This window comes from Crocuta crocuta, unplaced genomic scaffold, assembly GCF_008692635.1.
Source record: "Crocuta crocuta isolate KB4526 unplaced genomic scaffold, BGI_CrCroc_1.0 scaffold139, whole genome shotgun sequence".
NCBI lineage: Eukaryota > Metazoa > Chordata > Mammalia > Carnivora > Hyaenidae > Crocuta > Crocuta crocuta.
Window position 1 is genome coordinate 2,726,661 of NW_027533258.1, and position 16,427 is coordinate 2,743,087.

Consider the following 16,427-nt stretch of genomic DNA (forward strand, 5'->3'; position numbering starts at 1 on the left):
GGCAGCCCGTGTACCAACAGTGCCATCTGCCCAAGGCAGTCCTTGGGATCTCCCAGACACAGTGACGTCTCTACATTTCAGCTGGGCTCTGGGCCTCCCCAGTCTCTTCCAGAAACTATAAGCCAATGTAGGTCTTTCTTTTTTTTTTTCTTTTTTTTCTTTTTTAGTTTATCTATCTCTTGTGAGAGAGACAGAGACAGCATGAGTGGGGAGGGGCAGAGAGAGAGGGAGAGAGGGAACCCCAAGTAGGCATCACAGAGCCCAATGTAGGCCTCGACCCCACGAACCGTGAGATCATGACCTGAGCCGAAGTCAAGAGCCGGATGCTTAGCCAAACTGAGCCACCCAGGCGCCGCTGTACAAGCCAGGGTAGTTCTTAGGGGCGCGGAAGTTATTTGTTCTGCTGGGCATTTGTCAATTAACAGATGAAAGGATACATGGATAACTTTTCCAACTCTGGCCTCTTCCAGCTTTGAGTCATTAAGAGCAGGACGTTAAAATTAAAACTTTCATTGAAATTAAAACATCACGCCCTTTTTCCGGAAAAGTCGAGACCTGGCGCCGGGCCTCCAGATACAGAGAACACACACGCAGCCCCACGTAGTGACTTGATGGGCCACACACAGACTTTCTTTCTTTTTTTTTTTATTTTTTTTAATGTTTTATTTATTTCTAGGAGAGAGAGAGAGAGAGACAGCGTGAGCAGGGGAGGGTCAGAGAGAGAGGGAGTCACAGATTGAAACAGGCTCCAGGCTCTGAGCCAGCAGTCAGCACAGAGCCCGACGCGGGGCTCGAACCCATGAACCACGAGATCATGACCTAAGTGAAAGTCGGACGCTTAACCGACTACCGCACCCAGGCGCCCCCACACACAGCCTTTCTAATGAAGGGACATTGTTGACAAGCAGCGTGTGGCACAGGCCTCTCCTACAGTAACAGGGAAAGACCTATCTGTTTTTTTCTCTTACTCTGAAACAGTAAAGGCCGTTGTTTTTAGGATGACTTACTCGGTTTTTACTATATGTTTATCACATGACCCCAGGAAGCATCTGTGGACGACATCTTAAAAAGAGACCATTAAAAACACTAAACAGCTGTGTCTCGTGAACCTGAGATTCCGAACGTGTCTAGCTTGTACCGCTCACTGGCTCTTGCGTTGTCACCTCTGCCGCGAGCAGCATGGTGGCATATTATCACCGCCAGACTCTCTGGAAGTGGCTCTAACTCTGTGTGCACAGTGTTTCCTGCCCTAACGTCCGTCGCGTGCCTGTGCCGCCCTTTGTGTTCCCACCGCTGTGACCTGTCCCAGCCGCTCGGGGTGGGGGAGGGGTCCTGGGGCTATTATTATTATCACTGTAAAGCAGAGAGCGGGGGTCACTGAGACATTCTCTCCGGTTCTCTTGTTGCTGCTGCTACTTGGACACAGCCTCCCTGGCCCCGCCAGAAGGGTGGCCAGTTCTCGTGGGGGTTTCTCAGCAGGTTCCAAGCACCTGGGACAGGCAGGGGCCTGTGGCACATCCTGTGGCCTTCGATATGCAAACTGGCCTTTGGGACCCCAGCACAGCCCTTCCGCTCCTTGTGTTTTCATGGCTGGAATTTGCATCTGTGGCATTGGATACGCAGCCTAGAATCCTAAAGAGCAATGTCTGCTTCCCTAACCCCCACCTTTTTTTTTTAATGTTTATTTATTTTTGTGTGTGAGAGAGTGTAAGCGAGTGGGGGAGGGGCAGAGGGAGAGGGAGGCAGAATCCGAAGCAGGCTCCAGGCTTGGAGCTGTCAGCACAGAGCCCGATGCAGGGCTCGAACTCACGAGCCGTGAGATCATGACCTGAGCCGAAGTCGGACGCTTAACCGACTGAGCCGCCCAGGCGCCCGCCCCCCAACCCCATCTTTACCGAGTTGCTTTGAAAAGTGTGGACATGAGCTTTCCCTAGATCTTTAGGACTTTTATGCCTTAATAATAACAGAAATCCTTTCTCTTTTTTTTGGCCTTGACTGTAGGGCAGTAGAGGAAGGCACGAACCACCACCGCCTCCTGGCGGTCTCTGCTTCCCCAGCACAGCCGCCTGTTGGTGAAGGTCTAGTGAGAGGAGCCTGGTGGTGGTGTTTTGAAGTCTCCAGCATGCTCTCTGCCTGAAGACCTTTGACTTCCAAAACTGTCAGAGGCGCAGGAATCGAAACATGTTGGTCCTGTTCTAGATTACCCACATTTCCCTGTGGGTCGGTGTCAGCTGCTCCTTCCCCTGTTTGTAGCCTGAGAGCATGTTGCCTCAAGGAACCCCTTTACCAGCCTTCCCTCCTCCGTTTCTATTTCCACAGCTCCGTGGTCTCTGTCAGCTAGCAGAGCATTTGCTGGAAGAAAGACAGCCCAGCCCTTGCCGTGATGGGAGACTACAGCCATTTCTGTGAAAGGGGGAATAATGTAGAGGAGGAATGACCTCTTTCCAAAGAGCCCGATTGTCTCTTGATAACACCCACTGTTTCACACTGACTCCTTGCGATCACATCTACCGTTTTTCCGCATTTTGGAATCCACTCATTGTGCACGATCAAAGATGAGTGATCCTTCCCTCCTTTTTTTTTTTTCTTTCTTTATTTTTTCCTCAGAAAATCCAGAAGTCTGTTATTTGGAGCCTAAGATGAAGTTGTTCTGAAAGAAAAAACAAAAAAACAAAGCACAAGCATGTTGTGAAACTAAATTTTTTTTACATGCAGCCAGGGTGTTCCGAGGGAGCAGAGGCAGAGCAAATGGAGAACGCAGCCCGTGCTTGTGTTCAACCTTCTGGAGTTTATTTCTGTGCTTCCTCTTCAGAATGGTATCTGATAATCTTGGAACTAACACTACTGAAGGCAAAAATAGGAAGCCATCGGTGTCAGGTCTCATTCTGGGGAAGCCAGCAAGATCCGCTTCCTTTATATCGAGTCTTGATCGAGCGCTTTCAGGCAGGGGTCCAACTCCATTGCCTCATCTGACACAAGCCACCGTGGAGTTTGGGGTTGATTTCCCAAATCTCTGTGGGACTCAACACAAATAGACGTTTGGCTGATAATAAACGATGTCATTGAAGCAGTGCTTTTCCATGGTGACAGTGCTCGTTGGAATCTGACTGAAAACCAATCAACAACTACAACAGATGCCTCAGGAATAAAAACTCAGAAACTGAAAGACTTTGAATCCAGAAGCATATGACTGAATGTGATCCAGAATCCAGAGTGAGATGTTAAATTCTGGAAGTACCAAGTTTGTGAAGACCCGCGCTAATTCGGCGGCGCCGTCAGGCACGGCCTCCTGTGGCCCCCATGGACGGTTCTGGATCTCAGCTGTGTGTCCACAGGACCAGACCAGAGTCCCCGTCTGGTACAAGGACGAGAGGAACAAGAATGTTCTCTAACTCAGGAGAACTGTTGGGCGTGTCCCAACTGGAGAGCCCAGAATCCCTGGAAATATGTAGCTTAGTGATAGAAGAAGAGAGTCCAATGCCTTTTCCATACAAATAGTTTAGACTCTCGCTGGCCTTGTCTAATTTATGTACTGGGAGACCTTTACCTCAAACCGAGATTTTCTTGGAATGCTCTGAAATTCACTTGCCAGGTGTTTTTCAACAGGAACAGTAAGAACTTAACCTCAACTTCAGATGCACAGCTATATTTACACCCCGTATTTCGATATGTCTTTATTCTGGGTACCATTGAATATTTTTATATGCAAGCGTTTATGAAGCACTAAATAAATTCGTTATTATTCAGCAGACGCTGTTGCCTGATTTGTAATCACTGGCCACGTTTTTACAGGGCCTTCGTGTCATCCTGTGCTCCCTTTTCTAACCACACAGAGTTTCAGGTCTATAAAGCCACGTCTAGTAACTAGAATCTGAGCTAGAAGCAGGCTGGGCTTTCGGTATAGATTTGTTGATAGGAGGCTGATTTTAAATATGAATGCAATTTTTAAAAACGATTTCATTATCAGAACAAGAGGGCAAGGGGCAAAAGTACTGATTTTACATAAACCGTCGAAGCAAAACAGTGTTTCAAAAAAAAAATCTAGTAGGTGGAATTTGAAGTCTAGATTTGTCTTGTTGAAATGTAAAAATAAATAGATCACTTGGTGGTTGGATATATTGGATTTCTTCTTAATTATGAATATTTAGGTATCCAGGTAACAAAACAGAGATGTATAATGAAAAATAATAATCTTTTCCCTGGGACGCCTGGGTGGCTCAGTCATTAAGCATCTGACTTTGGCTCAGGTCATGCTCTCACGGTTCATGAGGTCGAGCCCCACTTCAGGTAAACATGAGTCCTGCTTCTTTCACTCCTCCTATCTCTCTTTCTCTCTTTCTCCTCCTCTCCTTCTGCCCCTCCTGGAATTCTCTCTCTATTTCTGCCCCTCACTCACTTGTGCCTTCTCTTCGTCAAAAAAAAAATTATATATGTATTTTCCCCCTCTCTAGTACCACCCTGTAAGTTAATCAATGTTCACAGTGTATCTACTTTTCTTTACCTCCCCCTCTACTCATTAAAATATATAAGGTTCATTTTTTTTTAATAAAAATGGCATTATATTCTATACAATACTCCACATTTTCACATTTCACTTAACACTGTACCATGGGCATCCTTCCAGGTCAATATATACGAATTTAACTCATTTTCAGAGCCGCCTGGTGTCCCAGAGGATGAATGTGCCCTAGAACATTCGAATGTTGTCATATCAGTGAACGTCAAGGTTCTATTTCTTGGGTTTTTTTGCTTTCCCAATAATAGCATAATAGCAGCCCTTATCCATGTAGCCTGATAGATCTGTTTTTATTTTCATAGGATGGATTTGGAAAAGTATCATTGCTCTACTGTAGGATTTGCACGTTTTTTATTTTAATAGATTTGCCAGATTACTTTCCTAAGACTTGTGACCTTTTATCCTTGATGAGAGCCTTAGTGGCTGCAGATAATACCAATCTTAATTTTTGCCAGTAGATAAACAAAAAATGCTCTCTCATTAGTACTTTAACTTTGCATTTTCCCCGAGCATTTTTTATTTGTTAACCATTTGCATTTTATCTTTTTGAGAATTGCTTGTTTACCACTTCTGCTTAATTTTTTCACTGAGCTGATTGTTTTTGTCTTACCCATTTATAAATCAGCATTTTATTAGGGATGCGTATTTATTCTGGTATATTATGGGTCTTTTGGCTTTGGCATCTTTATCAGGGAAATTTTTATAATGTTACACGGTATAATCTGTTAGTATTTTCTTTTACTGGTTCGTGNCTCTCTGACCCTCTCCTGCTCACGCTGTCTCTCTCTCTCCTAGAAATAAATAAAACATTAAAAAAAAAAAAGATTTCCTCTACCCTAGGGGCGCCTGGGTGGCTCATTCAGTTAAGTGTCCGACTTCGGCTCAGGTCATGATCTCACCGATTGGGAGTTTGAGCCCCGCATCAAGCTCCTTGCTGACAGCTCAGAGCCTGGAGCCTGCTTCGGATTCTTTGTCTCCGTTTATCTCTGCCTCCTGACTCCCACTCATGCTCTGTCTCTCTCTCTCTCTCTCAAAAATAAACATTAAAAAAAAAAAAAAGATTTTCCCTACCTTAATCTTACACAAATAGGCTATCACATTTCCTTCATCTATTTCTTTCCCTCTCTCCCTACCTCTCTCTTTCTCTCTCTGTCTCAGATATTTGATCTACCTTTCTTTGTTTAGTCCAGTGGGAGGTAGGAGTCTTTTTCTTCCAGATGGACAGCCAGTCATGCCAGCACCATTTATGATCGAAACCACCCTCTCATCACTAAATCAGAATTCCACCTTTACGTTATTTCTATTTTGTCTGTATTCAGAGGGCCGCTCCTGATATGCCCTCGTTTCTTTTTGTCTTGAACTTTTAAAGAAAACTGCTTTAAGAAAATTTTAATGGGATTATTAGGTTGCTGATATCATGTTTTAGACTTGGCCTTTCATCGTAAACTGTCATCTCTCATACGTTATCCTCTTTTCTTGAATTTTGTTGTACTCTCAAGGCAGTTGCTATCAAGCATATAAGTCTGTTTCCTGTCATGAACTTACATATGTGTGCTCTCCCTTGAGTGCAGTTATTCCCTTCATTTTATGTTATGGAATGTATTCGTAGATCAGGGCATGTGTTGCGGCGAGGCAGATAATCGCCCATCGCTGCTGCTTGCTTCAATGGGTTAGTGTATCAGGGCCTGATGTTTGCCCAAGATTGGTGTCTATACGTTCTGCTTAGATCTGTACCCACTTTGCCTGACTACTGCTAAAAGCTTTTCGAATCTTAAAAAAGGATCCGAAGCGGGCGCCTGGGTGGCTCAGTCAGTTAAGCATCTGACGTCAGCTCAGGTCATGATCTCGTGGTTCGAGTTCGAGCCCCGCATTGGGCTCTGTGCTGACACCGGAGAGCCTGAAGCCTGCTTCAGAATCTGTGTCTCCCTTGCTCTCTGCCCCTCCCCTGCTTGCACTCAGTCTCTCTCCTCAAAAATAAAGGAACATAAAAAAAAAATTTTTTTAAGGATACAAAGGAAGGTTTGTTTTTTTTTAATTAATTTATTTATTTTGAGAGAGAAAGAGAGGAAGGGGCAGAGAAAAAAGGGGAGAGAGAATCCCAATTAGGCTCCCCACTGTCAGCCCAGAGCCCAACGCAGGGCTTGAACCCACGAACTGTAAGATCATGACCTGAGCCAAAGTCGGACGCTTAACTGACTGAGCCACCCAGACGCCCCAGAAGGAAAGTTCTTTAAGGTAAATTGGTGTTACATGTTGGAGACACAGAAGCTCAAATAGAGTACAGAGGAATAGGTTCAGAGTGGGTGCAATTCATGTGTCCAATTACTTCTCTGGTGAAACTAATTGTAGGAACCAGCATCCTGGGTCTGCTTTTGCCAGGTCATCATCCATTGTAGGGACATACTGTGGCTCCTCCTAATCTGCCCCTTTTTGTCCTTTTGCTTGGGATAAACCATCTTTGGCCTCCTCGGATAGTCCTATGTTAATGTCACCCAGCCCTTGCAGGAAGAATGCTCTGCGTGCTCAGGCCTTCCTGTGCACCTCGTAGGCCCGGCCCTCCAAACGGGCCATCACAGGAGCTTCCCCACATCTTCATTTTCTTTGAAAGGGAATCGGGAATAAAGCTTTTGTATTTACTTTCCATGCCACTCTCCCGCCCCCTCACTCTCTATGCAGCAGGAAGTCTTCAAAGCTCCGGGCAGGTAGAAATGATGTCTTTCTGTAGCTTCCAGTGCTGATGCAGGATTTTTGCACCCGATTCTTACTGCTGGGATTTGGAGATCAAGATGCTTGTGTTCAAATTGCTGTCTTACCTTGCTTGTTTTTACTGTCATATATATGCTTCTACTGAAAGTCCAAAATGAAATTCGGAAAAACACGCATACCTGAGAGCCCGAAGAATACTCTCAAGTTTCTGTTTTGCTCTAGAGCTGCAGACCACGCTTAGATTCGTTTCACGCACAACAATAAATACGCGGAGACGATGGCATTCCACGCAAGGGCCTAGAATGAGCAAAGGCACAGACAGAAGACCTAAAAGGAACAGAGCCTCAGGGAGCTAGGGTTGTAGTCCAGGAGCGAGGTGAGCAGAGGGGAGTCAGAGGTTATAGGTCTGTATGGCACCAGCAGGTGCCTGGAGCTGGGCTCTACTCAGTCTTTCAGGAACAGGACTGGTCTTTACAGATACTGACCTGCCAGTTATGAAGGCAGCAGTGGTGTGATGGAACCATGCACAAGGGTCGATAACTTTTGAATCCTTTAAAACTAAGCATCAGCCTCCCCCGCCCCGTGGCTCCGTCGGTTAATTGTCTGACTTCAGCTCAGGTCATGATCTCACAGTTCGTGGGTTCGAGCCCCGCGTTGGGCTCTGTGCTGACAGCTCAGCCTGGAGCCTGCTTCAGATTCTGTGTCTCCCTCTCTCTCTCTGCTCCTCCCCCGCTCGTGCTCTATCTCTCTCTCTCTCTCCCAAAAATAAAATTAAAACATTAAAAAAATTTTTAACTAAGCACACACAAGAGCTCACATATTCTTGGATCAGCACCGACAAGGCCGCAGAGTGTCCTGTGTGATGACATAACCGCTGTGGGAAATCAGCCCCAATGGAAGACTGTGCTTTAACCAAACAAAGAGAGCAGTGAATTAGAGAGATTGCGTAACATTTCAGAAATAAAAGATGATTCCAGACACATGTGCACGTATGTTTAAATTATAACAAAAGGCATAGACGTTACACCAACGGTGAGTACACGGCCCTTGCCGGCGGCAGCAGTCATTCTTAGGTATGGGCTGCCCCTTCCTGAGAGCAGATTACTGCATAAAAATAAGAACAATGAAATCAATACTGATAGCATTTTTGTAAATTACATAGTGTTTTTAAGACAAATGGTACTTACTGTGGAGCTATGCATACTTTTTTTTTTTTTTTTTGGCAAAAATCATTCATTGTTATCATAGTCTGGCATTCTGGGATCAGATGGAGACACGCCTCACTTGTGTTGTTTTCAGCCTGCCCCTAAGTACATGGCGCTGTTTCACCCAAGAGGCGCCTGAATACAGACAGGCTGCTCAATGCTGTGGGGAAATCAAATAGTGGGCGTATTGAAGGAAGGTGTGTTTGCTTGCAGTTGCAACTTCAAAACCGAGAAAGCTGTACTTCAGGGTGATTTAGGAGATTCTCAGAGCTCATTTGTTGGTATGGAAGTGTGGGCCTTTTATTCAGATTGACCTTTGAACCTGACATGTGCCTTTAGGAGGTAATAGCATAGAACAAATGTTTAACCAGTAGTGATACCTTGAAGCTTTTTCCTTTATTTAACAGAATTTGCTACAATGCGCCTGGCTACGTGCTTCATACTTCTTAATATCCTTTATAGAATACAGAGTCTTATTCTTCCTCAGAACAGAGAAAATGTAATATTTCATTTATCGCCAGGGCGGTTACCGGTCGATCCCAGACAATCCTAAGACAGGCTGGTGTAAAGGAATTTCAGATGTATTTATGATTAAAGTACTGCACTAATAAAAACCAATAGCATTCTTAATAACTGTTTCCTATGGTTCTGCAGTTCAGGCTTTGCTTTGTGAGTCCTCCTACCCCCAACATGCACACGTGTGCACACACACACAGACACACGTCCCCGTTATAGAACATGGGCGGGGGGAGGGTTCAGCAGCTTCTCTGATCTGCTTGCAGAGTTTTCTGCTACTGACTCTTACTGTTCTAGGCAAGCCGACTGATCATTTGAAATATAGTCTTGGGGTATCTCAAGGCCGGACGATGGGAATTGGGTCTTGTAGCCTTGCTGTTTTCTAAATGAGCCCTCCCATTAATCATTTGATCTAATGAATCGCAGAGAAACGTAGGTAATTGAAGGAAATACCTTGGCAGAATGTAGCATTGTTTTCATGAAAATATCAAGGAACAAAATGAAAACGAATTTTGAAAAAAGATCTTCCTTTGGGGCGCCTGGGTGGCTCAGTGGGTTGAATATCCGACTCTTGATTTCAGCTCAGGTCATGATCTCACAGTCCATGAGTTCGAGCCCTGCATTGGGCTCCGTGTTGACAATGTGGAGCCTGCTTAGGATTTTCTCTCTTTCCCTTTCTCTCTGCCCTTCCCCTACCTGTGTGCCCTGCCCCCTCTCTCTCAAAAAAAAAAAAAATCATCCTTTGAAGGGTGCCCTGAGTTTCTGCAAAGCCCTTTTGGGAGCCTGTCCTTTAAACAAGTTGGTGAAAAAGTGATCCACTCTATTTCTGACCTTCCTTGGAATGGCCGGGATAGAAATTGGAGATTTTTTTTTCCTGCTTGTACCTAACCTGATTTCATTCTCTTTCTGCATATTCACTGCCTGATTTTCTACTATATAACACAATGGGGAAAATACAAAAATCAAACTCATTCAATTAAAAAATTTGAGGGTTGGGCGCCTGGGTGGCTCAGTTGGTTAAGCATCTGACTTCGGCTCAGGTCATGATCTCACAGTTCGTGAGTTTGAACCCCACATCGGGTTCTGTGCTGACAGCGGGGAGTCCACTTAGGATCCTCTGACCCCCTCTCTCTCTGCCACTTCCTGGCTCTCTCTCTCTTTATATCAAAAATAAATAAACATTAAAAACTTTTTTTTAACCCAGCCCCCACCAGTTTCTGAAGTTCCTGGTGTTTTCTTTCAAGGAAGTCATCAGTTTATTGATTTTTTTTTTTCGCTCAAAAGAAGGGGGAGATGAAAGTGTAGGAGAGCGTGATTTCAGAGTTTTAAGATCTGCTTCACTAAAATGTATTCTGTTCACGTCCATCAGAGAGCAACAGAAGAAAGCTTTGAGAATTAAGGACAAGGAAATTCAACCACGGAAGCTTATGAGCGGCTCGATTGANAAATACACTGCCAGAAATATTCTGTTCGAGCCATTCTCATAAATTAGTCATCTTCCAAAAACAGCTGGTGGCAATTTGCTATAATAAAAAGAGCGGTGACTTAGAAATCAGAAGATTGGGAGGTCTTACCTCGGCTCGTTCACAGGGAGATTAAATGACACGCTAACACATGTCCTATGAGGACACCATGCGCAGGAGGATTGAATCAGATGATCTGCCTTTAAAAGACCCCTACACGGGACACCTGGGGGGCTCAGTCAGTTAGGCGTCCAACCTTGGCTCAGGTCATGATCTCATGGTTCACAAGTTCAAGCCCCGTGTCGGGCTTTGTGCTGACAGCCCAGAGCCTGGAGCCTGCTTCGGATTCTGTGTCTCCCTCTCTCTCTGACGCTCCCCTGCTCGCACTCTATCTCTCTGTCTCTCTCCAAGATAAATAAACAGTAAAAACAAATTTTTTTAAATACTATTTCTGGCCATTCCCAAGAAAAGATCTCTGATAAAACTTGAGGACAGTACCTATGTTACTTCCCACAGAGGCAAGGCTGATACAGAAAACGGGATTTTAAATTTGGGCTTCTCCTCCCATATTTATTTGTTTTTCTCCACACTGATTCTATTACCATCTGTGTCTCTTCCCTCCTGGGGGAACATCCTCCACCTTTTCAATTTGCTGCACTCTTTACCATGCAGACCTGTGAATGAAGAGTCAGAGCCCTCCGAGGTCGATGCTCCCGGCCGGTGGCACAGTGTCTATGTGAACAGAACGTCCCCGACGCCTTCGGAATCTGCAACCACCGTTAAGTCCCTCATCAAGTCTTTTGACTTGGGACGTCCAGGTATTTGATCATTTGGTCTCAGGAGCCAAACTCAAATTCAGACTGCGGCCCCACATATCACGCCTGCCTCTACTCCACACTGGCCCCGAATTAACACAACCACGTGCGGCATCATTCCGCATGTAGCCACCGTATACGAGAGACTTCTGGGGCACCTGCGTAGCTCAGTCGGTTAAGCGTCCGACTTCGGCTCAGGTTATGATTTCACAGTTTGTGGCTTCGAGCCCCACGTTGGGCTCTGTGCTGACAGCCAGGTCAGAGCCTGGAGCCTGCTTTGGATTCTGTATCTCCCTCTCTCTCTGACCCTCCCTCTGCTCACGCTGTCTCTCTCCCTCTCTCAGAAATAAATAAAAATAAAAAAATAAAGTAAAAAGAGAGGCTTCGGCAGCCTTGCTGAAGCCCCCGTAGGGCAACCCTGACGAGTCTGCGGCACACATGATAGTCCCCTCTTCCTCTCCGCCTCCTCCTTAGCTTTAATTCCAGACTTGCCATGTTCCTTTTCTGCCTCTGTGTACTTTAAACTGAGGTTACCACTTCTTGCCTTCTTACCGTCTCATGAGAGTTAGGAGGGTCAACCAGAGGCTTCATTTCCCAGGAAATGAGGTGTTGAATCTATGCATTTGGCTCTCGTTGGACACACACACACACCCGCCCCCAGCCTTGCTCATTTTGCAACATCCTGTTAGACTTCTCTCTCCCTGGTCTTGTGTGCGACCACCTGTGTGGACCTGTCATGCCCGATCTGGATCCATTCCCAGCTTTTTCTGTAAATGTGTCTCTGGCTCACGGTTCACCGTGTTAACTCCGTACGTGAGAAAAACGCATGTCTCTTCTCTGCGCACGTGAATATAGTAGATGGAAGAAGCCAAACGTGTGTCTGTCCAAAATGACAATGGATGTCTTCTCCTGACCACAATAGAGTATGTGCCTGTGGTACAGGGAGGCTGGGGTGGTAGCTCATCCTAGGCTGTACCTGGTTGTCTTTGCTAAAATAGGTTGCAGCTAAGTTAGATGAAGATTAGACCGCAAATACTAAAAGATACGAAAGCCTGGTGACCACATTCAGTCTATGAAGATGGGAAATGAATGAATGATTAATGGTTTGGGCAAGAATGTTTCCTGTTCCTTCTTGCCTTAGATGCCTCGTCACGTCACTGTGTGTCCCACCTGTGAGAGCAGCCCTCAGGAGTTGACTCCTCCCCCCCCACCCCCGTTCAGCACTAGTCCAGGGGAGGGAACAGAGTAACAGTCACACTTTACAGGCATCCTGGGATGCTGCCTTTGTCGCCACCCAAACAGTAACAAATGAGGAGCTATTACTTGCTGTCTTGACCTGAACAGCATATAACTGTCCCCATCTCTTTGCCTGGCAGGTGGAGCCGGACAGAATATCTCTGTCCACAAAACCCCCAGAAGCCCCCTGAGTGGGATTCCAGTGAGGACCACTCCAGCTGCTGCCGTTTCTCCGATGCAGGTATGAGAGGCTGGGCCGCGCGTGCGCTAGTCCGTGCTACGTGGTGTCATCATGGTGTCTTGCGCCCAGGCACCAAAGGGGAAGTGAAAACCCAATTAGTTTATTTTTGAGGCACATTGACCATCATCTTTAATAGGCATAAAATAATAATAATGAAACTTTTGTTAAAAATTACAAATTCTGGGCGGGGGGAGGCGCCTGGGTGGCTCAGTCAGTTAAGCGTCAGACTTCAGCTCGGGTCATGAGCTAGTGATTCGTAAGTTCGAGACCTGCATCGGGCTCTGTGCTGACAGCTCAGAGCCTGGAGCCTGTTTCACATTCTGTGTCTCCCTCTCTTTGCCTCTCCCTCGCTCGCACACACTCTCTCTCTCTCAGAAATAAACAAACATTTAAACATTTTTTAAAAATTATGATTCTGGGTCCTTGAGTGGCTCAGTTGGTTAAGCATCCAATTCTTGATTTCTGACAGTAGAGAGCCTGCTTGAGATTTGCTTTCTGCCTCTCTTTCTGCCCCTCCCCTGCTCACGTGTGTGCACTTTCTCTCTTAATAAATAAATAAATAAATAAATAAATAAATAAATAAATATTTTAAAATCATTTTTAACCATTGCAATTCTGAGGCCTGATGAAGGTCCGAGAGAAGCACTGTAAACCTCATAGAATTTTGTCCATAAGGTACATTTAAAGTTTTCAGTTAACTGAAGATTATAAATTTTACCAGAAGTGGATATTGAACTAGTTATTTTTCTCAAAGAATTGTGGGGTTGTTTTTTTTCAAAAGCACCCCAAAGAGAGAAAATGTTTCCAATTTGTAAGTTCTTTGAGTTCACTGGTTATAATCTGTCATCGCTGCCATCTTGTGAAGGTTCTAGATCAGAGCTTCTTGACATTTTCTAAGGCCCGGGCTTTCAGTGTTATTAGTAACATTCAACACACTCCTCCCACTGAGCCAAGGGTAGTGTTGTCATTAACAAGTACCCTTTTAGGACATCTGCTTGCCTCAGTCGGTTAAGTGCCCAAATTTGGCTCAGGTCATGATCTCACCATTTGGGAGTTCGAGCCCCGCGTTGGGCTCTGTGCTGACAGCTCAGAGCCTGGAGCATGGTTCAGATTCTGTATCTCCCTCTCTCTCTGTCCCCCGCCTCTGCTCATGATCTGCCTCTCTCTCTCAAAAATAAACAAACATTGGAAAAACATATATAGCTTGAATGTATCCATATGCACACACCCCAGTAACCAACACCAAGATAAGGCATTCTCACCACCCCACAAGGCCCCCTCATGCCACCACCCACTCAGTTATCCCTTAAACTAGCCATTATTCTGACCTCCGTTATCCTAGGATCAGGGTTATGCTGACCTAACCGACTTAGGAGGGAGCGAGTTAAAAGTCTCCCTTGCTCCCTAGCCCCAGAAAGATCCACTGCTGATGGCTTGTTGTGTATCTTTCTAGACGTTTTTCTTTAGCATAAAAGTGTGTATAGTTGGGGAAGGGGGAGGGAGAGAAAGTTTTATAAATTGGATTACACGTGTTATTCAGACACTGGCTCTTTTCACTTTGCTGTTGGAATGGAATCCGTGAGGGCAGGGATCTTTATCTCTTTTGCTTGCTGTCAGATCTCTTGCCTCGAACAGTGGCCGGCACGTAGTTATATCACAGTAGGAGCTCAGTAAATATTTGTTGACTGAATGAAGGAAGTGACCAGAGATATCTTTACATGTCAGTATTCAGGAAAAAATACTGCATTCTTCTTTTTCTGTTTTAATTTTTTTAATGTTAACTTATTTTAGAGATAGAGAGGGAGACAGAGTGTGAGCAGGGGAGGGGCAGAGAGAGAAGGAGGCACAGAATCTGAATCAGGCTCCAGGCTCTGAGCTGTCAGCACAGAGCCCGACGCAGGGCTGGAATTCACAAACCATGAGATCATGACCTGAGCCGAAGTCGGATGCTTAGCTGACTGAGCCCCCCAGGTGCCCCCTCCTTCTGTTTCTAAGGGTGAATAATATTTCGGTGTATGTAAATACCACATTTGGTTTATCCATTCATCTGTCCGTGGACATTTAGGTTGTTTCTGCCTCTTGACTATTGTGAGTAAAGCTGCAGTGAACATGGGCATGCAAAAATCTCTTCTACATTCTGTTTCATTTCTTTTTCAACATAGACCCAGAAGTGGGACCGCTGGATTGTATAGGAGCTCAATTTTTAATTTTTTGAAGAACTCTGTACCATTTTCCATAGTGGAGACACCATTTTACATGGCCACCAGCAGTGCATAAAGGTTTTAATTTTTCTGCATTTTGGCCAACACATGTTATTTTCTTTCTCTCTCTGTCTTTTTAAAATAATGACCCTCCAACAGGTATGCAGTGATATCTCACTGTGGTCTTTTGCATTTCCCTGGTGATGAGTGAAGTTGAGCATCTTTTTGTATACCTGTTGGCCATTCAGAAACAGTATTTTTACACACCTCCTTGAATATACATAGAATTTTCCAGGAGGGTACTCACAAAGCTGATTAATCGTGATTATTACCCCGGAAGAGAAGAACCAGGTGACAGGAGTGAGAGGGAGACTCTTATGTGTTCTTTCTGTTTCTTTCGACGATTAGGCCAGTCGCGTGTATTACCTATTCAAACAAATAAGTAGGGTTTTTTTTTTTTAATGTATATTCATTTTTGAGGGAGAGAGGGTGAGCACAAGCAGGGAAGGGGCAGAGAGAGAAAGAGAGGGAGACACAGAATGCAAAGCAGGCTCCAGGCCTGACGCAGGACTCAAACCCACGGACTGTGGGATCGTGACCTGAGCCGAAATCGGATGCTTAACCCACTGAGCCACCCAGGTGCCCCTAAATAAGTTGTTTTAAAAGCTCCCTCGCGTGATTCTGAGGAGCTTAAGAACCGCTGTGTGGACACACGTGCCTTGTTTATGCTGTTCCTGGGGTCACAAGCTCACCTATGATGCTGCGCCCTTTCATTTTTCAGAGACATTCAACGTACAGCAGCGTTCGACCAGCCAGCAAAGGTGTGGCTCCGCGTTTGGATCTTCCAGAACTTCCACTCTCAGGTAACACCTGAAACAGCAGATACTCTTGACTTCTGTTTTTGTGCGGTTAACTTTCCTTCTTTGCCGAAACCGAGCTGAGAAAAATAATCCACGGCATTTGTCTCAGACCATTGAAAACCCAAAGTGTTTGTGTGCTGGATGTTGGGTCCCATTTCCTGCAGCTATGCTTCCCGGGGTGCGTGTGTGTTCAGGAGGAATGTCCAAATTGGGGGCGGGGTTGTTTTTTGCTGAATCTCAAGGGAATAATTTATAATCTTTAGAAGAAACTCTTTTAAGAAAAAAATTTTATCTGATTCTGGAGTCTGTTGCTTCCACAAGCCCTGAAATATTGCCTCTGAGCATAGTCCTCTTCCTGTTAGTATTCCAGGTATTTTATTTTTTCTTTTATTTATTTTGAGAGAGAAAGTGTGAGAGGAGGAGGGGCGGACAGAGAAGGAGAGAGAGAGAGAATCCCCAACAGGCTCCACACTGTCAGCACAGAGCCCGACGTGGGGCTCAATCCCACGAACCCAGAGATTATGACCTGAGCCCAAATCGAGTTGGACGCTTGACTGACTGAGCCACCCAGGCGCCCTTCAGATCCCGCTGATGAAGTGGTGGTTGAAATGCACAGTCCTCAGTGTCCCGTTTTTACCGCTGCTGCACTTCCCATACTCGTGGCCCAT

General features: G+C 45.4%; 1 protein-coding gene across 4 annotated transcripts in view; it reads left to right on the plus strand.

Moving 5' to 3' along the window:
* The window catches only part of SPECC1 (sperm antigen with calponin homology and coiled-coil domains 1), a 193,578-nt gene that overhangs the window by 114,507 nt on the left and 62,644 nt on the right, over window positions 1-16,427 (plus strand). The window contains exons 7-9 of one of the 4 annotated variants that reach the window (XM_077746558.1): window positions 11,079-11,224; window positions 12,598-12,698; window positions 15,681-15,762. In XM_077746558.1, coding sequence (XP_077602684.1) covers window positions 11,079-11,224; window positions 12,598-12,698; window positions 15,681-15,762 — 329 coding nt within the window. The other 3 variants (XM_077746561.1, XM_077746560.1, XM_077746559.1) reach the window with 3 other exon arrangements.